The sequence below is a fragment of the Numenius arquata genome, chromosome 20, assembly GCF_964106895.1.
Source record: "Numenius arquata chromosome 20, bNumArq3.hap1.1, whole genome shotgun sequence".
NCBI classification, from domain to species: Eukaryota; Metazoa; Chordata; class Aves; order Charadriiformes; family Scolopacidae; genus Numenius; species Numenius arquata.
Window position 1 is genome coordinate 3,466,681 of NC_133595.1, and position 23,664 is coordinate 3,490,344.

At 42.7% G+C, this 23,664-nt stretch overlaps 2 protein-coding genes across 3 annotated transcripts; both read right to left on the reverse strand.

Moving 5' to 3' along the window:
- Positions 1-1,898: 1,898 nt before the first annotated feature.
- MIIP (migration and invasion inhibitory protein) lies at positions 1,899-8,261 on the reverse strand. The gene is made up of 9 exons (XM_074161445.1): positions 8,091-8,261; positions 7,042-7,530; positions 6,298-6,400; positions 5,757-5,868; positions 4,258-4,322; positions 3,690-3,819; positions 3,210-3,306; positions 2,371-2,478; positions 1,899-2,063 (listed from the first exon to the last, which is right to left on the reverse strand). Exons 1-9 carry the CDS (start codon positions 8,259-8,261, stop codon positions 1,899-1,901), a joined length of 1,440 nt encoding a protein of 479 aa, XP_074017546.1.
- A 2,379-nt stretch (positions 8,262-10,640) lies between these two features.
- MFN2 (mitofusin 2) lies at positions 10,641-23,618 on the reverse strand. 2 transcript variants are annotated; one of them, XM_074161792.1, is made up of 19 exons: positions 23,570-23,618; positions 23,078-23,231; positions 22,677-22,855; positions 21,831-21,966; positions 21,325-21,487; positions 20,679-20,803; positions 20,252-20,360; positions 20,053-20,160; positions 19,500-19,653; positions 19,195-19,262; positions 18,901-19,022; positions 18,439-18,565; positions 17,793-17,897; positions 17,200-17,302; positions 16,297-16,517; positions 16,004-16,153; positions 14,891-15,087; positions 14,375-14,509; positions 10,641-13,700 (listed from the first exon to the last, which is right to left on the reverse strand). In XM_074161792.1, the coding sequence occupies exons 3-19, from the start codon at positions 22,849-22,851 to the stop codon at positions 13,631-13,633; spliced, it is 2,268 nt and encodes a 755-aa protein (XP_074017893.1). In that variant the 5' UTR covers positions 22,852-22,855; positions 23,078-23,231; positions 23,570-23,618; the 3' UTR covers positions 10,641-13,630. The 2 variants fall into 2 exon arrangements, with proteins under 2 accessions (XP_074017893.1, XP_074017894.1); XM_074161793.1 differs by having other exon boundaries at positions 22,677-23,231.
- Between the last annotated feature and the right edge of the window lie 46 nt (positions 23,619-23,664).

Here is a 23,664-nt window from a genome sequence, read left to right on the forward strand (position 1 = left end):
AGACTATTTTGAGACAGCATTTGTGAGAACCTCCACCTGAAAAGGGATGTGAGAACACAAGAGGAAGGGTACACAGGGAGAGTTAAAGCCACCCTGACGTGTGCATGTGGGGAAAAGAATCTTTTCTAAAGATTTGCTACTGTGAACAAGATCTGGGATTGTAGGGTTTAGCCTTACAAAGGAGAGATACGGAGGGAGATGAAGAGAAAAACAAAGCAAAACAACAAAAAAACCCCAGGTTCCATAAATGGGTAGCATTTTCAGACTGTTTCAGCTCGCAAATGAGGGTGGGATCAAACAGGCCAGAACCAAGATGTAGAGAGACACACTGAGGTTAACTCGGGTACGCAGGTGCAGTGTCACCGACTTCTTTCACCTGTTTCTAGTGCAGGAAGAGAGTCATAATCACAGTTTCAATACTTTCTCAAGCGTAAAAAGACCGAACGTATTCCGAGCCAACAAGAGACATTTTGAATTCAACATTGGTTCCGTCCCATATCTACCTGGTAGATCTCACATAAATTACTTGATCTCACAGTACTTCATTTTCTCTATTTATAAAGTGGAGCAGAATCGCTGTGATTTATTTCAGGATAAATTAAGAAGAGGTTTATGACTTCTAAATGTTTTGGGTTTGAAGGCAAGGTAGTAAAAATCTTGAATTTGCCCTATTTAGGATAACATTTAACAGCTACTGTTTTATATTCACTGAATTTCTTTCTTTTATAACTAGTACTTTCAATAATGGAAATAATGTGACCAATTCCATTCGCTTTACCCTACATACACACAACCCAAAGCTAAACTGGCCAGTTGTGCTTTCCATTTTCCATTCTAAATGTCACATTAAGATTTCATAAACTTGCAATACTCCTTTCCTTGCTTAAAAAAATCTATTCATACATTTGATTTATAAATAATGTATTTGATATATGAACAAGAAGCTGAAAATATCATTGGTGCAAACCCAATTACTTCTCTCAAGTTAATTCCCAGAAATAAATTTGATCCAAAGTTTCTGGATGCAATTGCTAATAAAGATTTCACAATAACTTAAAGAATTCTTGAGGCAGAGTTTCTGTTTCAGGCTTATTCAAAACAAAATAAAACATCAGTTTTATTGTTTTTAGGCAAGGAAAGTAAGATCAGTCTATGAGATTAAAATGAAACACACTATATATTTTGTTTTGGTACAATTTAAAAACTCCAAAATGTTTTTTGGTTTATCTCCAAAAAACTTGAAACAGCAGAGGCAAGCATAATTTGCAAACATTTTATGGCATTATCTAGCTTTTGGATTAATAAAATTTAATTTTACTTTAATAAGCTTTTGCACATTCATAATTACTCTGATGTAATGCACCCTGCAGCTACAGACATTGCACTGAAAAGAAACTGGACTTTTTTTTTTGTTTTGACTAAATTATTGAGTAACTCAAGTTTAAGGCACCAGCAAATTATGTGTCATGTTTCAAACATTTGGAAATGAACATATTTGTATGCATTTCACTGAAAGTAGGCCATTTCTAGGCCGGTTCCTCACCCCGGCATTCAGAGTTAACGTTACACTTCTTGTTTACTTAGTTGAGGTGGCAGTTGAACTCTGTTGCTACGGTCCTAGTGGTTACAGTACTAATTAGTCATCCTGTACACATCACTTTATCCAGCCCTAGGTGGGAAAGCTTATGTATCTGCTTAGAAGTAGCTGCAAAAGGCAAAAAAGAAAAGTGAAAAAGCACGCATGAGAGTTTGTACATTCAGCCATGTGTATTGGTTGCTCACGTATGCACACAACTATGAAAACCAGGAAAAATCTGCTCAAAGATTTATTTCTATGCAAACAGAGTTGTTCCCACACCCTGCCCCAAACCTTTTTGCAGGGCAATCATGTCAGTGGTTCACAGAGCTGAGGCACCCAGATTGAAATTTGGAGCTGCTCTGTAGCGTCCAGGTTTGTTTTGCTCTCTCTGCTGAGAAGCACTGCTAAATCTGAAGTGTGTCAAGCGGGTCAGGTTCAGAAGCTGGTCAGTTCTGGTTCCTCCTGACACTCTGGACACTGAGTTCTGGAATCCAAATGAAGAGGATATTAATCAAAGAACGTCTAAGTTTCTTTTCCCATTTTGATGAAGATTGGTGAGCTGAATGGGCTTTTGCCTGCTATGCAGCTCCATTTGCTTTTTGGTGTCTGTGCACACTAGTTTACACAGCAGCAGAGAGAAAATGTTTCCTTGTGGAGATAAGAAGATAATCTTCCAGGCATTTTCATTTGCTCAGCCATCGATGATTATCGTATCCTTTCGAGAGACGGGATTGCAATTCCCATCAGTGCAATTCACAGCATCTCCAGGGACTCTTCACAGTCATTCTTACCAGGCCAGGATGGTGGGGTGGCTTCTCTCCCAGTGAAGCTCGCAGATCCAAACCGCTGAGTGCGGGGATGCTGGAAGGGACAGTATTTTCCCAGCCAGCCAGGCAATGCTGTGAAAAGAGATGGGAATGCTGCATTGGAGTGATTTACTCTTTTTAATCTATTGTGGCCTGTAAGTTCTAAATGATTTCTAAAACAACCTCCTGCTTTGTGAACGCAAGCACCCAATCTCTCTGAACCTGTCTCAACTGACTCATCCGGTTCCCTAAACCGCAAAACCAGGCTTCTTCCTACATCTTCCCTTGAAATCTTTAGGGCACAGCCAGGTCCGATTAGTAATATCGTCTGCAGCATTGCCTGTTGGCTGAAATACAGGACCAACTCTACAAAATCAGTTTTAAATCCGTGCTTGCCACTACTGATTTTGCCTGGCCCCTGTACGCTGTGAAGAGTTCAAAGAAGCTTGTCTTTTAGACTCTCTAACATCTGTGGGAAGAAATACAGGCACTCTCGGGTATGGTTCATGGTGTTGAAAGGTCAATTCCTGAAATAAGTCAGCTGAATCATGCCCCAAAAGTAAACAGCTCTATAGGGCACTTTCTTTTTCTCAGCGTAAAATAGCTGGAGATATGGCATATACTTTATGCCAGTTACACAAAAGGTATGAACTCAGAAGCACACACCGATGCCTTTTCTTGCTATCATCTCAGCAACATAGATCAGAAATTTTCGCGGAAACCCTGCTAGGGGATAAGTCCCAGATTCTCTTTTCTTCTTGTGCTGTAAAACAATGCTCTGCCTGGGCTGTGCCATCAGGATCAGCCAGAAGACAGCAACTTACCGAAGGTAATGCCAGGTTGTCTGACGGATCAAAGCTCTTCCTGCGATGGGCTTTGTATTCGTAGGCAGGCATTAGGGTAGACCTGGGAATGCTGACCCTGCAACCACACAAGGGAAGCAATTGCCTACACCTTCCACAAGGCAGAAGAAATTTGATCACCTTTCACACTCAGAATCCAAGGCTCTAACCCCAAAGTGAAGCAAGTGAAACAGTTTGGATTAGGGCATTAGACACTTAACATGTACATTCAGATTCTGGACCAAATTCAGATAAAACACGCATTTCTCACTGACTTCAAAACTGTTCCTGCTTATGGAAAAGATCAGTGGTGGGTTTTTAAGCAAGAGGTAACTCTGCATTGATAACAGCAACTTTCTACAGAGTTATTTTGACACTGCTTTTCCCCCTCACATGATCATTTTTTTCTTCCCTGACGTTTCCTTCAGTTCTGCATATTACAAAGTAGTAATTCTTACCTACCTGACACAGGCTGGCTCTTCCAGTACCTCTGGGGGCTGGTGAGAACGTGGGATCTTACACACAGGGCAGGCACATTCTGAATCCACAGGGACAGTGAAGAGGCGCTGGTTTAATCGATAACAGTAAACACCTGCCAGAGGGTAACGAAACATCATGGTATTTCTAGTTTGACAGAAGGTTCCTCAACCCAGTCAAAGCAGCTGTGCTCTTTGTTGACTGGGTTGAATGCACAGTGCCACGTGCATTCTATAGAAAGAGCTGCTTTTCCTGAAATCTTTTACGTTTCCTGTCCCCACGTAAGTTCCTAAAAACGAAAACTTCAACCTCCTCAACTTAAAAAGAGAATATTAGCAAGAAACCTTGACAAAACACGATGACACTTATTGAGAGAGGATCCCTAGAAAACTCAAGTATCTTTGGAGCCAGAAGTTGAATCTGCTTTAGAAGCTGCAGCTAAAAATGACACATTCTTCTTTGTTTTGCATGATGTGGGGCTCTCCGAATGACAGGCAAAGACCGCTCCATTGTTTGTTTGCAGAAATTGGATTATGAAGAAATCTGATCTTACATTTATGGGAACTGGTTATCAAATCCGGTTCTTGTTCAGGAACTGTGTAATCCAGACCCTTGGCCCTAAAGAAACATCCAAACAAATCAGTTAGTGTCATGGTTTAACCCCAGCCAGCAACTAGGACCGTCCCCAGTAGGGTAGGGAGAAGCGGGAACTCATGGGTTGAGATAAAGACAGTTTAATAGAAGAGTAACGGGAGAAAAATAACAATAATGGTAAAAGAATATACAAAACAAAGTGATGCAACACAATTCATTCTTACCACCGGTTTCCCAGCCTGTCCTGAGCAGCAATTGTGGATTCCTGCCCCCTCCCACCAACCCCTATTATTTCTATACTGATCACAACGTCTATGCTATGGAATATCCCTTTGCTCAGCTTGTCCTGTCTTTGGTCCCTCTCAGCTTCTAAGGGAAGCTGAAAAAGTCCTTGACTTATGTCCCGGTTTGAAGTAAAACCGAACCAATTTTCTGTTCTGTAACTTTACATCCTAGCTAGGCCTCCTCTAACTCTCTGAAATTAACGGCATATTGTGGAGAAAACTGCTCGTTCTCAGAATGATAAGACCAATGTTTGTGCTCCATGCCAAGGAATGGTGTGCAGGGAGGCCCTTGCTTATACTTATTGCTATAACAACCAAGGTCAGCCAATTTCGTTATTTGCCCCCTTAGGGGGTCGGAAACGGAAAAAACGTAGAGGGGTCACATCAGTAGGGAGGAACAGACGGGAGAGGTGACCCAAACCTGACCAACTGCGGTATTCCATCCCATCTGCCCCATGCTCAGTGTAAAAGCTGAGGGATCAAAGGGTCAGCCCCTTCCTGCGATGGCCGACGTCCAGAGAGGACTCTGTTCAGCTGCCTTTGATCCCGATCTGTGTGTTCCTGACTCCAGAGCTGGAATCCAGTTCCCATCCGTCGCTGAGTCCAGTCTGGGACTTCCCCAGTGCCTGCCAGTGACGTGACTGTCATCCTGGGAGCTTGATACGGTTTTGTATATATATTGTATCTATTTCATTATTTTCTTTTTATTTTAATATTAATTCTTCATTAAAGTAGTTTAGTTCATTCTAAACTTCTGAATCTCCTTATCTCTTTCTCCTCCTCTCTCTTCTTTGGGGGGGGGGGGGGGGGGGGAAGAGCCATCTGTCAGTCTGGTTTTGGTAAATTCGGCCGAAACCACGACAACTTAATATAAACATTATTTAGCGACAACTAAAAAAATATCTGTTATCAACATTCTTCTCATAATAAATGCAAAACACTGCAGCTACTAGGAAGAAAATTAACTCTATCCCAGCTGAAACCAGGACAGTTAGTGCCAGGGGGGGCAGGCCCTCTGAACAGTCCCACAAGCTGTTTTCCAAGAACACATTTCCGATTGGGATGTAAAGGCCTACAAAGCCATCCTTACAATTTTCCATTCCGATCAGACTGTACTTCTCATTACTCTCAGGGGATACACTGCTGCTTCAGCCCTTTCTCCATAGCCACTTACTCCAGGTGCTCCTGATGAATACATGCTTCTTTGTTGGCCTGTCGGAACTCATGCAGCTCAGCAAAGTACTGATCAGATTTTTCTGCCACTGAAGAGTTTGTATCTAGGAGCCCTGAGAACACCAAGGAAAGAGAGAAGTTCAAGGATTTAAGAAATTTGGGAAAGCACCAAAGCAAGCCTCACGCTAAACAGTCAAAACAACCAAAGGTCTGAAGCACCAAAATGGATAATGAAGAGCACGCCATCATGTCAAGCCAGGGACTTACTGCGGGGTTTGGGTCTCTTACTACATTTATTCATTTCAGTTACTTGGTATCCCCTCTGACCCCACTCAGCTTTGCCACTTGCTGCCTGGATTCCTGTGCCCTTGCCACTTCACCATTCCAGGGAAGCACACGTCACCTCTGGCCTGGCCAGGGAATGGCCTAGGCTCTAGCTCTGCAGTTCTGTCCCATCTCAACTTAAAGGGGTTGTAAACTGTGTTTTAACTCTTCATATTACCACATCAGGCTGAGAGTTTTACTTCAGCTTTAGGATTCACCTGCAATCCAGTCATAGCCCAGGAAAGGACGCACGGACCAGCCACTCACAGGTATGGTATGTTCTGCAGGGTCAGACTGAAAAGTCACACGACCAGCTTCCTTCTGGGAAGAAAACAATTCATAAAGACTTCCTATACATCTAGCAGGACATTCAAAGGTACAGCTTAGGAGACAACTGGCAGCTGTTCAAACGGGACAGCTGTGGCTTAGTTTGAGGCTGGATTCTATCTATGCCTCCACCAGTAATTTGCTCACCAGCCCTTTGTCTTCGTAATTCATAAAACAGAAAGGGGAGGCAGGGGCCTTGCCCAGGCTAAAGCAGTCTTTTCCAGGGCTTCAAATGAAATGCTGACTTCCCTGCATCATACATCCCCAAACATCAGGCCATCTGTGCTGCCTTGGAGGATGATCACAGTAATAGCCTGCCCTTCACACTTAAGGAAATAAGCGGTGTAGCAGCAGCACTGCACCAGCCTGCTCTCCCTGAGCATATAAGTCACATACGCAAGTGACAAGGAGTTTTACAGTGCAGTGCTACAGTTTTCTGGTCTTTTGTTCAAGGGCTAAGGAAAGTGGGGGCTGAACAAACTGCCAACAACCCCTGGCTGCTATGGCCGGGACAGTTCTTATCCCGACTTCCAGTTTACACAGTGGGAACGGAGCAAGTAATTGTCTCCTGACGCTTTCTCCCCATCCTTCTATTGACTTATGGAAATAAGCAAAGCCTTAGTTTCACCATTTACCTTCAACCCTTTGGACTGAGATGACAGCAAGATGGATTTACGGACTACGGGCTCTCTAATGACCACAGGCTGCTTGCTGGTCTCCTCGCTTTGTATGCAGCTCAGTGATGAGTCCAGATCATCTTTAAGCTGTTTTTTCTCATGAAAACCATGTGGCAGAGTGGACTGTTTTCTGTTGTCTCCACGTCCTGGAAGGAAGGATTCTTTCTCCGGACTTCCTCGAGCAAGGCCATCCCTATCCACTCCAGAGGTTTCTCTGCCACATGTAATGATTGCAGACCCTGGCGTAGCATTCTTTTTTCCTGGAAAGCTGGAATCCAAACCTACTGCTTCCTGTGTTTTCACTTGTTGCTGCCGAACCCCTCTGTCATTGCTGCTGTGTTTAAGAGATGAACAAAGGGCTGCTCTGGCTGCGTAAACTCCAGGTTCCACAGACGCCAACATCGCAGGGTCAGCTGTAGACTTCGCAGCATCGAACTGGTTTTCCTTCTGTAAGGACAGAGACTCTGTTACCACACAGCATCATCCAGATTGCAAATACCTTTCGTTAGGATGTTTCAGCCAGTAAATAAATCAATCTCTCATTCTAATCTGCTCACCCTTTTAAACTCCTGTGGGGAAAAAACCAAAATCTTTATATTATTTGTGAGACGTTATTAAGGGTTTGGAGAAGATAAGAAAGGGATCCACTTCCAGCTAAACGCAACTTTTTCCAGTTTGAGAAACCGCTAAATTTTCAGCCTTTGTGCTTAGAAGAAATAAAAGGATTATGTTCCACAATGTTGATTCCTATTTTAGATTAAGAAACCTATATTTTTTAGGCAGGAACTGATCTCTGAACCTTTTGCAAGGAGAACGTATTTGAAACCACAAGACAAACAATAAACAGAAGTCTAGCTACTTTTCTAACAAGACTCCATATTCCACATTCTACCAGCTGCTCCATGCCCATATGTCTCCTTTACCACACCACTCCATAGGCAGAGCTGCTGCCCATCATACCAGGCCCATTTGCTTCCCAGCAATTCTAGCACAAACCCAACACATACCCCTCTCCTGGGCAAGGGGACAGATCTTTCAGTAGCTGTTCTGTTATGAAGAGGTGCTGGAGAGAGCAGCTTGCTGGGAAGTCTTTTCCTGATCTCTTCCTGCGTCATTTTGAGCCTCTGTAGAAGGTCCTGGTTGGCCTGACGCAGCCTTTTCAGGTGCTCTAAATCCATCCTATGAAAACATTTTCCTGTAAAGCCAGAGGAAGGGTGAACTACATAAATGGAAGCAGACTCAGGAAAAGCCACTTTCAGGGACTTTTCATAAAAACCACTTACAGCTGTTGAAACACGGAGAGTGTTGATCATTGCTCCTGAGAAATCAGCCAGTCTCAGAACTCTTTATGGTAACAACTAGCACCACTGCATACTCCTGTCCCCTCAGATGTACTGTCATGTATTTTGGACCCAGAAACTGGTCACTGACTGAATAGAGACAAGACATTCTTTACAGAGGAAACAGTAAACATGAAAAAAGTCACATCAAAAAGCCAAATAAGAGACATTTGAATGAGAGGCTGACGTTTACGACAACCTTACGTAATTCTGCTTTAATATTCTTTTTAAGCATCAAAATTTATGTTCTGGTAATACCAGGATGCTCATAAGTTCAAAATATGAATAATGAGTATGAATGTATTTACTCTATCAAAAAAAAAAAATTAAGTCAAAACTGTCCTCCATGTTCCCCAGGCAGGAAGACTCTAAAAGGTTCAATTATGACTCAGGACTAGGGTTCAGACAATTCCAATGGCACATGTTAATCACTAAGGGTTACTGCCCTTTTATTAGAAGCACAGAAAAAAAAGGAGTCGAATAAACAAGTAAGTAAATAAGTAAACCTTAGTTTGACTGGAAGGCTGTCATGCTATTCAACATGTTTACAACATCACAAGCTCCTCTAAATTTGCAATAAGTGTTTTTTCAAATAAAACCAAACAAAACCCTAAACCCCACATTGCTTTCGACTAGAGCGATCAGGTATGTTCTCAAGTATAACTATGTACTTCTCTAGGACCTTTTGTTCCGAAGGGTCCCTAAACCCTTCTCTAAAGCTCATCCGATTTGTTTTTGTGTCTGCCACCTTGGCAACTGGTCATGAGGAATTAAACGCATATGTTGTACAACAGCACCAGGAGGAACCAAGAGCAGTGCTAACATCAAAAACCTACAACATTATTTTTTTGTTACAAGAAATAAGTGAGAGGTGCACTACTGCACATAAAATAGAAATATCAGTCTTGAAGCACTAAATTTGAGACTATTTGAACAAAACAGTAGTTCTCACAGTATTCACAGGACAAAGACAACAGCACCCTCTCATCATTGCTCATCGGAAAGCAAATACTCTGAAAATAGCATTAGTCAAGGGACTTTTTGGAAGGGTTTTACCAGATGAGATCCACTCTTAGTGTAACCTACAAAAGGCTGTTAGTCCTTCATGCTCAACCCCAGGGTCTCAAGCTTATGAAACTGCTTTAGTCTGGATCCTTTGCGAAAAGGAGCTTAGCTTCTCGCAGTTAAAAATAAATAATGTTTGTCTCGGGAGCTAAGAACTCAATTCTGCAACAAAGTTATCCAACACCTATGCAGAGCTTCCCAGAGGCCCTTCTGCGCAGACGCAATGCTTCGCCTCTCCCACGCCCACGAGGAAGGGGAAACGGCCTCGGGCATTGTAAAACTCCTCGTCCCTCTTCCAGAGGCCGCTCCGGCAGCCGACGCAGAACTGGAAAACCCTCCCTTCGGGGCAGGGTGTGGGGAGCTGGGCCGAGCGTCTCCAGGGCTCCGGCCGTTCAAACTCCCCCCCACCGACGCCGCGTTTTCAGGCCCACCTGCTCCGCACCCCGCCGCTCCGGCTCGCCCGGGGCTCCCGCGGCCGGGGGATCCCCGCCCGGCTCCAGCCGCCACCACCGCCGGGATTCCCCCGGGCGGCCCCGGCCCGACGGTTCCCGCAGCCCCACGGCCGGGGCTGGGCCCGTCCCACCCCGCGGCTCCCGGCATGCGCGGGGCCGAGGGAGGCGGGGGCGGCCGGAGCCCCTCCCGGCCCGGCAGGGTGCTGGGCGAGGGCGGCACCCGGCCCCAAACCTCCTCCCTTGGGGTTCACTGCATCGCCACAGCTCGTTGTCTGAGCGGGGCGCGCACCCCCGACTCTCCCAGAAGGTAAAAGGGAGCCGTTTCGAAAAGTTATCGCTGGGATCTGGCTTTTACGTTACGCACAGTGTGATCTATCCCCTAAGAACAGCCATTCACCACCACAGTCCTTTACCGCCGTATTTGCTGACCATTACTTCCCACAGCATTCTCAAGAAAGCACTGCTTCAATACCAACGTTTTGAGTGTGACTTAAGGAGGAATCTCTCAAACTTTCCATCAGATAAATCACTATCATTGGTTGCCTTGTTAATTTTCATAGTAAGAAGGCAGATAAAAACTCATTATCATCAAACACGCAATTTACTGCAACATGGGAGTGTATCATCATCTGAATATATTATACTTACACTTGAAGACTTTGTATCACAATACGTAGAACACAGCAGGAGAAATATTTTTCCAATTCATTTTTATTTTGGTTTCCATTGTTTACAGCATTGATACAGGGATAATTCATGCAAATTTACCACCTTAAATACAGCAGAGAGAAAACTCACTGGTAAGAGGATTTCGGAGAGCTCCATCAACATAACACAATGAGGAAAATAAGTAGCAGCAATAAGATAAAGTGCATTTAGCTGACCTTCTTTAGTAAGAGTTTGGGGAAGAGTGTTTTTGGAATTACCTGCTCTAAGGATTAGCTTATCATAGTTTATGGGAAGCAGAAGGGAACAGCCTCCCTGCTGATAGTGTTCATTCCTCCACCACTCTGAATTAAAGAAGTCCAGCTGTGTTTTGTTTACGAGGAATCCAACTCATAGGCCCTTCTATTAAAAGTTTGGTTCTTGATCTCTCGGACTTCTAGGAACAAGGGTTACACACACCCCTAAAAATTCTTCTCTCCCATGTTAGCAGTTTTGCTTCTTAAAAAATTTAAGTGGTTCTTTTCCCCGTTCTATAGGTTAGGTTTCAACATGACAGTGAGAATGCCTACATCACCAAAATCTGACCAGTGGCAGAACCACACACATTGGCAAGACATCAGATTCTAAGAACCCATTAATCTCTTTTCCCTTTACAGATCAGACACTGGGTTAAAGATCAGATCATAATCCAGATCAGATTTCCCCTAAAGGCCTGCTGAAGATATGCTCACAGCACACGTCTTCAAAAGCAAGGTCAGTGTTTCAGGTAGCCCAGAGCTGCGGAGCAGTAATACATCATTACCTCCCTCTACCTGGAACTGACAATTTCCTGGTATATTAGGGATGTGCTTAATGTTCTAACTCAGCAGCACAGTACACAGCCTTTTCTAAGTGTCTATGTGATAGCTTGAGACTAGAGAGCCAAATTTATTCACATAATACCTGCAGCAGAATAACAGTGGGTAACTCCACGTACTCCGATACACTTCACCACAAGCCCAGAGAACACATTTCCAGAGGCAAGGACTCAAATTTCTTTCTTACTCATTCTCAGATCCGATCCAAGCCATATTTATGTCCCGGTGGTTGCCTGAGGAAACCGACCAAGGCCAGTGAAGCCCTCTGATGGCAATGGCTTTCCAGCTTGGGCTGGATTCAAAGCTGCCTACTGAAGGTGAAAGGTTTGTTTGCTTCCTGCATTCCAGGGACATAACAGAGTCTCACTGCCAGCTCCTACATGATCAAGATACTTCAAGTCTTACTCAAAATCTTAGAACAGCCTAAAGTACTTACTGACATTTCACTATTTTTACTCCCTCAAGTATCAGGCAGCTGCTTCTTTCTGGAACTGTTGTGACACATGGAACAGGGGACTTCTCACAGGCACATATATTCACACCTGAGCATGAATGAGAAATTCTAAGTCCAGCTGATACCATTCTCAAGTGAAAAGTCTCATTATCAATAAGGAAAAAATAAACACTCTTAGTTCTGAATTCAGCTGAGGCTTGCTCAAAGATAGCCCATAATTCTCTGAAGTTAGATGCTGAACACATTTGGGTTGTCACTAACCTCAGAACTACAGGATCTGATTCTGGATTCCTCAGACATCTTGTGGGGAACAGAAAAGTTACACCCAACGCGTGGCGAAATACTGACCCACCAAGTGGAAAAGAAACTTTGCAACACAGGAACCTAATCCTGGTACTACTGAAACCAGTGGGCATGTCTCCTTTATCAACTCCAACAGGAAAAGACTCAAGTCCTTACAATTCCCAAATCTTATACTCCAAATTCAAAACTGTTTCAGGGCAAAGATCAACGATTAATTTCATGTATTTGCAAATAAAGAATGTCTTTAAAGAAATGTCACCTTAACCCATTCTTGCCCTGGCATGAAATACAAGGGACAGGTCTCCCCTCTGCCCCAGAGGAGCTGCACTTGCCAGCTCATTCTCCTACTTTTAACAGAAGAGAAACAACATTAAATCATATTACTGCATGGACTGTAACATCCTATGGGAACTCTGCATGAAGCAAAATCTCTTACAGCTTGTAATCTGCATGCTGTTCTTGTGGCCGAATAGTGGTAATGGAATTCCGAAGGCCTGCTTCCAGAAACATAGCTGCGCACTTCCAAAAAAACCCCCACATTCATCAACTTATCTCATAAGGCAGTTTGTTACATTCTGTCAAACTGGCTTTTCTTTCCAATTTGTCTTCCTCAACAAGCTGCCAAATTATCAGCACTACTTCCTTCACAGGAGCTAGTTATGTCTTTACAAACTATTTGTCCATGGTGTGAAATGGGCCAGACCCAGACTGCATTATTAAAGAGTTCTTAAGAGGAAGAAACTAACTCCAAAGATAATAAGCTTAACAAAGCAAAACCTTAGTCCCTCTTGCTCTGGAAGAGAACTGGGTTTTGTTGGTAGGTTTAAACATACTGACAGTAATAAACCTTTCTATGAAGGGACACAGTGCTTCTCTGTCATGTTCTATAATAACGGAATATTAACCTACGAGATAAGCCTGCGTGGGCCATAAATGCATTGTGAAACCATCACTGTGTCAGTGTGCTCGGGATCTGCGTTTAGACAAACAGCTTCTCACACATACATAAACCTGGGGCTTGCAAGTCAAAAGCTCTATCTTCATGTAGGAAAATGAGTAACTCCACCAAGATGTGTCAGAATAGCTTTTAACCTAATAAACATTTGTTCATTTTAAATTTGTCACTGAATTTGATTTTGCTTTAAAAAGCCCCCTGTAAATGTATGAAGCACACATTCCCCCTGAAGTAGCCTGGTCTCACAAGAAGGAAAAGGAAGAGTTATAAACAGCTAGTGTTTAGAGGTGGGACACAAAACGGGGAAGCAGAATCCTATTGTTCACACAGCAACTGGAAACGCAGCAATAGGCTTTTGCTCATTCCCTTTAGGGAATTCCATCACCCACCATGTTCTCTGCAGTAATTAAGAGAGCACTGAAGGGGAACAGTGTTGGTTTTCTCTTCTTCCCACACTATCTGCTTTGCTGCAGGTACTGATGTGTGAACATGTTGAGTTCACTGTCGAGCCAACCCGCTTTATTCCTGCAAGGACAGAAAGTCTCCATTAGGCAAGTAAAATAGTTCTTCTCAAGCCAATTTGAAAGAAGTGTGACTGAAACGGGTACACAGCAAGACACAGAGAGGGGTGCCAGAGGTTCATTCCAAACTGCTGCTGCTGTTCCCTGCCCTTCCTCAGGTCAGGAACACTTTCCTGCCAACAGGCCCTAGGTTTTGAGATTTAAACTGAGATCTCGGTCTCAACTTCACAATGATCTTATTGCGTAAATAAGGACTGTTTGAAAAAATCCTTCCCGGCAGCCTTTGCAGGGTGGAGAAAAACATCAGACAGCTGTGTGCAAAGGCAAAAGTGAGGCTTTTGGCATAATTTTATAATAGCCCGAAAGAGTCTGTAGGAGTTGAGGACTGTATGTTTTGATAAATGGAAAGGAACTGTAATTCCGAACAAACCAAAACCAAGAAGGAAAAGGTGTTGTGTGAGACAAGATTTAAATGACTGGCAACAGTACATGGGAAAGTGAAAGTACACAGTGAAAGGGAACGTGACTTGGTAGGGAAAGATGCTGATGACAGCACATCAAACGCTATGACAGAAGAAGGACTGCACTCAAAAGATACACCCTAATCCAAACATCTTGGGGCAATCACATGAAAAACAATTGTATGCAAATGTCTGTGTATATCAGATAAAATCTCACCTGAGCAGTTTTGCTTTGCTCTGCAGTGAATCCAGAACTTCGATTTTTTTATTCATGGCAGAAATTTCCTGCTCCAGATTCTCCCGTGTGACATCTACTTGCTGACACAAATGAGCGAATGTTCCAGCAAGCTCTCTATGAAACAAGGAGAATAGTTGGATATGATGAAAAGTAAGCTGAAGCAGCAAATTCAAGGAATATATCCCCTTGATGTATAGTGATAATGATACTAACTCAGACACTCATCTTTTCAGTTCTGCACAAGAGTATGTTAAAGCACCAGAGCAACTTGATTTAAGAGGCAGAAGTTCATTAAGACTAATTATTAACAGAACCCAAATACTGTATCAGTGATTCAGAAAACAGTAATATTATTTTAAAACAGATATATGATTACACATTTTTTAATCTGGAATTCAACATGCAGACTTATCTTGTTTGAACAAGGAATATAATCTAAAAAAACCCCAAACAATAGAATTTAGATTAGGTTTCAGCTGAATACAGGTAACTCACTGTTGGACTTGGTGGCTGCAATTGGAACCCGTGTAACTGACGATGAGCTGCAGTTTCTCACCAGCGTACTCTACAAACTGCCGTTTGAAAGCTCTCTCTTTCGCTTTTGTGGTCCAGGTGAGGCGCTCGTATACATAGAGGAGCCCATAAAGGCCAAAAGAGAGAGCAATCAGTCTCCAACCCACAGCCTTCCAGACCTAAAAAAAGCACAAGGAAAAGCAAACGACACAGCTGTTGTCTAGGAATGATGCAAACTCCTAACAACCGTGGCACAGAGCATTGCACTTACATTCTAGGCACAGGAAAACCAGCCAGATAGATAACCCTGACTTGCAAGTGGTTTCACTGGTCAGAGAGCTTACTATCAATGTTCAGTCTACAAAATAAAAATACCTAACCTAAACTACTGGGGCTCTGTATGGGTTAATCTTTCCAGCACATTTCAATTACATCTGTCTGGTTCACAGAATCCCTATTTCTGAAGTAAAAGTTAAGCAACCATCTGCCTTTCGAGCAATCGACCACCCCTAGACACTGCGACACTAGAGTAGCGTGTAGGTATGGAACTACAGGGATTTAGATTCTTCCTGCAAGAGGAACTAAAGTTACCAGGCAACTTGAGTTCAATCTCTTATACCTCCATAATTTGGGGAGATTTGAAATTCAAAACATTCACTGTTTTCAAAAGACAGAAAAGCAGGAAGTGCTGATTATCTCTGAAACAAATTAGGCATAGTATCTAAAAACTGCTCTCCTCCCCTTCCAGGAAGGGTGATACACATGATCAAAGGCTCCTGGTAGATATTTCTGTCCTGATTCCTCTATAAATGGGGAAAGAAAAATACCAAATTTTCATTTATTCTCACAAAAGAATCAGAGACTATTTAATACTTTTGTAACATACTTTGAAGGGTTATCTTCACAACAACCCTGGCTCCAAGCCTAACTAGTATGCAAAATAAGCTCAATATTTATACTCAAAGGGAAGATCAAAGGAGAAAGTATTTCACTAACTGTAAATAGCAAATATCTACAGGACTCAGCAGTGCAAGCACTTTTCAAGTCAGTGCTCCAACTGTATTTATATAAATGCTGCTCAGATTGCCAACGCACCACACCACCAACCACGATGATCCCCATGGAAGTTCGGGAAGTTAATGAGGCCAGGCCAGTCACCATCGACACCATGAGCTCTTCCTGGGTCATAGAGCCCTGAGGCAAAGGAGGCAGACTGGGATTCGCTGGTGTTAAAGGGCGTTGAACCTAATTAGAAAAGTAGTGACAAAACAAAAACAAAGTACAGAATAAGAGAAGGCAAGCCACTGCCCTTCCCGCCAAAAAGAATTCAGCAGCCACTGAAACGATGAGTATCACATCTACCCCGACCACTCAATGAGATATCTTACCTGGTCGTTATAGCCCATCAAGGCCCTACGACCATTCTTTGGTCCCAAAAACCTGTTCACCAGCATCGTCCATCCAAGAGAGAAATGGAATTCTATGTCCTCTTGGAAGTCGGCACAAAGCTTGTCACAATTCAGATCATAGCTGAGCATGAAGCACTGTCTGGGAATTAACATGTCTATCTGGCCCCGCAAAGAGACTGGAAGAAGGGGTTTTAAACCATCTGCATACACAGAAAAGAAAAACATTCAAAAAATGGCGACTGAATTCACAAGAATTGACTGGACTTGTATTCTGTAATCGGGGAGGTTATGGGTTGGTCCATCCTCCAGTTATTTTTCCTACTATCTGAAATTTCCTAAAGCCAAGCATGTTGCAAAATGAAAAATGCATCACGAATTACTATTTGATCCTTAGTTCTTCAGATCAACTCAGAAGGAAATCTTTCATGGACCCTCCTAAATCTTTACAGGCAGCTGGTGAAGTTTAAAGTTTAGCAATAGCTTGGGAAACAGAATCTGAAAGCCAGTTCTAAAAGCATTTAGGCACCGCACTCCTTTCAAAGCTTATATTTAAAGAGGCACCTAAGTTACAAGTCATTCACATTTCACTAGGATCTTGCTCTGAGAATCTCTCACGTTTCCAAAGCCACAGTTTTGTTCTGTAATGAAGGATTAAGCTGATTGTACGTATTCATTAGGCCATCAATGCACAAACTCAGACAGAGTGGAAAAAGCAGGAGCACTTAGTCCTCTGGACAACAGCATTACTAATCAAGATGGAAACTAAGATGATGTCAGCTGCACATCAGCCATCAGATCGAAGAGAAACCCAGAACATCTACCTAGGTATTTTGCATTACAGTTCAAGGAAAGTGGAAGGAAAGCATTGCCTGCTGAACTGACCAATCATTTCTTGCTGCATCGTCTGCAGGGAAGCTGTGATTGCATTGGAGCAACGATCTGACATGTTACGGCCCAGGCCTTCCTCAATGTGTTTATGCAGCTCCTGACAAACAAAAATAGGATTATTAAGCTTAAAATAGATGCAGGTAAGATGCAGGCTGCAGGTGCTAGTTTCAACTTAAAAAAAACCTCCCAGGACAGGAGCACACATGCTGTCTGCCCACTGTTCTGACATTAATTTCATTTTTTTCCCCCCATTTTTCAGTGAAGGAAAGTGCAAAACAAAAAATCTCAAATGTACCCTGTAGTCTTCCTAAGTTCTGTATCATATGTGTATCAATTTATCACTGATATTATTTAAAAAAAATCTATTTCTTTTGTTAATTTTTTTAAAGATGTTCACCTTTTACAGAAGCTATCCAAACGCAAGAGACATTCTAACAAGAGATTTTTCACAAGAGGAAAAGCTTAGCTCATATCCTAGTTGGAATAATGTTAAGCATCTCAAGAGCTGGCATAATTACTGACTCAGAGCAAAAAAAAAGGCCTCTTTAAATTGCTTAAGCAACCTGTAAGAAGCAAACACCACTTACGCTCTTGTAAACTTTAAGAACTACTTGTGAGGGATGGAAGTCTGCTTGATACTCATCTACCAACACTGAAAGTCGTCTGATTTCTTCCGCCATTGCGTTTGACACCTGGAGAAACAGCACAGGACAGAGTTTCTATATATTCTGTCCTCGGGAGAGACGGGAAACCACCACTGAAGTCGTGCATTTCTTAGTAAGCACAGACAGAAAAAGACTGAAACAATATAAGACTTGTGAAAAATGAATAGGGCTTTTCTGTATATTCATAATAGTAAAAATGTAAGATGATTGACATTATTCTAGATTAAAATAATAAGGAAACTTATCCAAAATATTTTAGTATTTTAGGAAGAATTTAAGACTGAAGCATAGCTGCAATAATAATTCAAACATTAATCAAAATCTCATCGTTTATTTAAAGCATCTTATGTGAGTCTCTCTGAAAGCTTCCCCCAAGCATTCTACTTTTCATTTTATTACCTCAAGGAAACAAACAACAAACAAACTTCTCTTGAAAGCATTTCTTCTCTTCCCATCTCTAACTCCCACATTTCTAGTGCTTTAAAACCTTTGTCAGCACTTTGCATTTTTCCCACCATGCTGACAGCCGTTTCAGACAACCTGTTTTTCTGCAGCTGCTCCTCCTTACCTGCCTCTCCACTTCTTCTGTGATCTGTTTTATTTTCCGCTTGTAATCTTGAGTAAGGAGCTCCAGCTGTTTGTCAATAAAACCTAAACGTTCCTGTCGTTCCTCTCTTGTTTCCAGACAGTAAACTCTGGTGAAAAAAAAAATACTGCCCATCAAAAAGCCAGATAAACGCATTTTTGATCTACAAGTATCATTTGAATTCCAGAAATAAGACAGATTCTCCTGCCCAAGAAGAAAATGTGTCAGTATATACAATACCTTACACACACGTCACACAAGACAAAAAGGAGGTGCTTCTAGTAATAATTCCACAATTCACTAGAAGCAAGACCAACAGTACACGTCCTTCCTGCTCCCAACCATGCTGTATTCTGCTTTGCATTTTAAATGCTTATATTCCTTTAAATTTCTCCTGGAATACAAGCTGCAGTTATACAAACACCAAGCATCAGCTCTCCTCACCGCTGTTCCTGGGCAGCAATATGCACAGAATCCATGATGAGACGAACATCTTCCGCGATCTGCTTTGCTCTCACCGTATGCTGCTCAAATTTTGTTTTGACTGCTGACTGCGAGATACATTCCTGTATACAAAAGACAGCCCAAGATTAGCGGCAGGCAGAAGCACACTAACACAACTTCTCCTTGCTGTATAATCTATTTCCAAAATGTGGTCCCACTCCATCTTTATCAACGCTAGTGCCCAGCCTTTCAGGAGTAAAATATAATCAGAAGATTAGCACACACAATGCTCACCTCAAATCTTCTCTCGAAGTTCTGAAACTCAAACATTCTTACTTGAAATCCATCTGCCAACGCTCCACCTGAGAGAAACAAAGTACAAAACAACCACTGAAGTTTTGAGAAAGCAATCAGATGGTGGACATCAGGAAATGTTCCTGTTTTACCTTGAAGCTAATGCAAAAATGCTGCTAAGTCACCTCTTAGTTTTCGACTGCTGTATTAATTAGCTGACCCACCCCAATTTTATCCATTTTTTGGAAAAAGATACTATTTTCTTCTCCATAAGAAAATGGAAAATTTCTGTCAGCTTTCCTCACCTCCTTCTGGCATCCCTTGAGCCCTCTGAATCCTGGCATTCAGCACTTCTTTTGCCGACACAAAGAAAATTCGATCCCCTGCCTGGGCTCGATCCACCACACCAAGCTCATCTACCAGGAAACTGGTACATCGCTCCATGTGCTGGCGACGCACCTGAGGAATAAACAGAGTAAACCCTACATGCAGTTAAATCCACTTTACGCTTCATCCATTAAAGGCTAGAACAGGCACCCAGATGCCCTCTGCTGGTCTAACCTACCAATGCAAAAGAATAAGAAAAAAAACCCTGCTGTTTTATAGAATTTTCCAGAGGTTATCCAAGTGATCTAATTTCAACAAGTCCCGGTGAAACTCTTGATTTCCAGCTCGGAAATGTCAAGAATCATGTCCTGATCACTAGTGTATACTCCCACTAGTCTCCACACTACAACAATAAAAATCCAGACCATAAAACAATCACATCCAACACTTTCTGATTCTACCCACAAGGACCAGAGTTAGTAGCCTCTATAATATCCATGCAAAGAGAAAGAATTTAAACACACCACAAACCTCTTCCATGTATTCTGGTTCAGAGGCAGATGCATCCCAGCGGTTATTTAAAATAAATATATTGGGTCGAGACAGACGTTCATTCACCTTGTGAAAGAACTGTTTCTCCTAAGTAAAACGGAACAAAACCTCTTAAGATTAATATGTCAATTTTTTTAACTTTTAGCCAAATTCACTGAACAAGTGGACTTGAACATACAGTTTGCATCAATGTTGATTCAGAATTTGCTACCAGGACAAATACGTCAGCATCTAGACAGAATTTGTCAATCCAACTGTCCAGCTCTGTGGTTACATCAATGCCAGGGCTAGCAATAAAAAAGAGAAGAGAAATTACTATGCTGTGCAAACAGCCAAAACAGAATCAAAAAAGTTAATAAGAAATGTGTTTCAGCTTTTCAGGGCATCAGTTTCCCATGTCTGAGCTACATTGTCCTGAGGTGACACAGAGTACAGACTAAAAGGAAGTACCAATCAAGAGAAACTCTGACTGCTAACTACAGCAAAGGACTTTAGTCGCTGTCATAGATTAGAACAATTTCCTTGATGTTTGTTAAATTTGCATTTGCACACATTTCTGTAATTAATCTGCGATAAGCAGGAAAGGAAAGAAAGGTATTTCTCACCTGTCCATCAGCACTAGGTCATCCTTTAAGAGAGGACATTTGGAATTGGGCCACATGACGCTGACTAGGCTGCCAGCGTTCAGAAGTTCATCTTGGTGAAGGGCGTGAGCCAACTGGTTTACTGTCTATTAAAAAGATGGATAACTTTTAACATTTTCTGTATGCTAAGACCCATTAACACAATTATCTCCCCTTCAGGGCTGTTCACAGACAATTTAAGATAAAACCCAACTCCAAATCACTTTCTGCCTGGGAGGTTTTCCACATAAAACTTGCCTGAGTCTCCTAGTCAAAAGGCAACCACCCAGTGAGAGTTTATGAGAAATTTTCCTGTCAAGAAAGGCTACTGAGGAATTATCAGGAAGTCTGTGAGCTCAGAATTTCCTGAGTCATCATTTCAGTTCCCTGCTATTATCACTAACAAATACAACACAGCATCCTTTTCATAAAATGAACAAGTTCATCCTATAACTTGCTCCATTCCTCCCTTCCTCTAACAAAAACCTGTCCTTTATCTCTACTCCTTTAATGATTAAAATCCTTAACTGTGAAATCTATTCATAGTGCTTTCATTTTCTTGTTCCTTCTCTTTTCTGGCACTTCTGAAGAGCTCTTTTCCTTTATCTTATGCTTAAGGAAGTTGTACCTTAACACTCTTCTTTTCCTCTGAGCCTTCAGTAAGGAGGAAAGCTTCATGTCCATCTGTCCCTTCCACTCGCAGGAAACAATTAGTGGTGTGTCCAATTCCTGAAGGAAGGACTTTGTCCCACAGCATGGCATTTATCACAGTGCTCTTCCCATTGCTTGTCCTGAAGTCAGATTGAAGAATGGCATAGCTAGGCTTCTGAGATGCAGGTATACTCATTTTGATATTAAAGAAAACAAGTTCTCTAAACCCAAGCAGCATCAGAATTATTAACAATTTAGGTGCCACAGGCAATTTACAAAAAGACATTTCTATTTTCGTAAGAATTCTTCCAAATGGAAGAATTACATGCTACGGTACTTGTTTTCAATTTACAGGGACATGCACATTACAAGCAAAAGCTGGAGCACCAGTGTTTCTATAAATATCTTTTACTGGCTACAGTCCTACAGATGCCAGTTGCTTTACTGAGTGGGGAGTGTAGGCAACATAAGCACGTGACTCACCTTCCAAAAAAAGCAACTTTCATGTGTCGTCTTGCCAACACTTCACTGATGCCGCTGACTTTTGACAGGTAGCCTTTAACTTCCACTACCTGCTCTTCTGTGGTGACAGGATCAAGCTCTACGTTCTTGTGTGTTTCTAAAATCAAAATACATCATGTCTCTGAATTCCAGAAGCCATCTGTCTCAGTACTGGGTAAAACACCTCTTCATGATGTAACACACATAACTAAATGTTTATCTGTGTCCCAAAGACTGTGCGGGTAATCTTGACACACGTAATTACACCCCAAGGCAAATTTGAAACAGCATTTATCAACTAGTCTCTTTTGTTTATCTAATAACCATTCTCATCCTTAGGACTGCCTCAAACAGAACTCAGCCAACACATCAAACATTCCAAATCCCTTAAAAAAAAAAAATAAAAAAAAATCTTCTATCTGCATCTTAAACTGTCAAAGCCAATTATTGGCATGTGCTACATGTCACTAGCAATAACATGTCCAGGCAAGAATACTGAAAGAATTACAGGCAAAAAACCAAAAGGGCCTTGTACAGTTTTTTAACAAACTGCCAAAGAGCATAAAAATCAAGCATAGGTCACCAACTAGCTCAGTTTCCTAACATGTGTCAACTTGTCAGCTTTAAAATATGAACCCTGAACTCCACCCAAATTCAATAAAATAATTTTCTGTTCTTCTTATAAATATTGATATATAAACAAACATGAATGACTGGCATAGGTCTAGTAATGCCATTTAAGTGAATGAGGGGGGTTTGGTATGTTTTTGGGGAATTGTATGAGGGCAAAGCGCTGTTACACGCTTTTATTTCAACAATTCTGCTTACCTTCCAGGAATGAGGAGCTCTCATTGATGTATGCAGCCAACTGTTCAAAGATACCATTGATTTTCTTCTTTGCAGTGACAAAATGTTTAAGCGGAGAAGCATTTACCTCAGCCATGTGTCTCTTATCCTTCTTCACTGCAACTATTGACTTGGAACGAGTAAACAACAGGGACATTGCGCTACAGGGAAAAATCCAGCAAATAAAGGTGGCTCACCAAGTGCCTACAGCTAGTAAACTAAGCATCCTGGAAAAAAAACAACCTTCTTTATTTCACAGAGAAATTGTTCCACTTTCTACAACTGGAAATTACTCAAACATCAGAAACAAAAAATGTCATCTTTACTTGTTCCTTCCAATAAACAGGCCCCCAGCGATCACTTCTCCCCTTTCGTCCGCTTACTTTAAGATTGAGTTACGTTTTCACAAGTCAGGCATGGTCAGCTTGAATCCCTCTTGAACATGAACGACTGCAGTTGTCCTGCCTTCTCCTGAGCCCCGGCCAGACTCCGTCCCGCAGCTCTTTCAGCGACGCCGAGTCCAGCCTGTCCCTGTCCCTGCGGCAGAGGGACCAGTGGATGAGGGACACAGGCTGCCGAGCTCCCGGATCGGCCAGCCTCCGTTCCCCTGCCATCCCTGTGCCCGGGGGATGCCCTGGGTTGATGTTCCGGGCGGCCGCCGTCGCCTTCTCCTCAGGGGGCTGAGGGGCCGGGCAAAGGGCGGGAAGCGCCCCTCTCCCGCTCCCACAGGCGCGCGCACACCTCAGAGGGGCGGCGGGGCCAGGACACCGCCCTCGTCCCTGCCCCTACCGCCCGGGAGGCGACCCCCCGAGAGCCCGGACAGGCCCGCAGCGGCTCCCACCTCCCCTGTCGCCAGGCACCGCCCCACCTCTCACCTTCACCGCCGCTCCCGTGAGGCCGCCATGTTAACCCCGCGGCATCGTCAGCCGGCAAGCGCCAGGCGGAGCGTCATGGCGGCGCGACGGGCGGG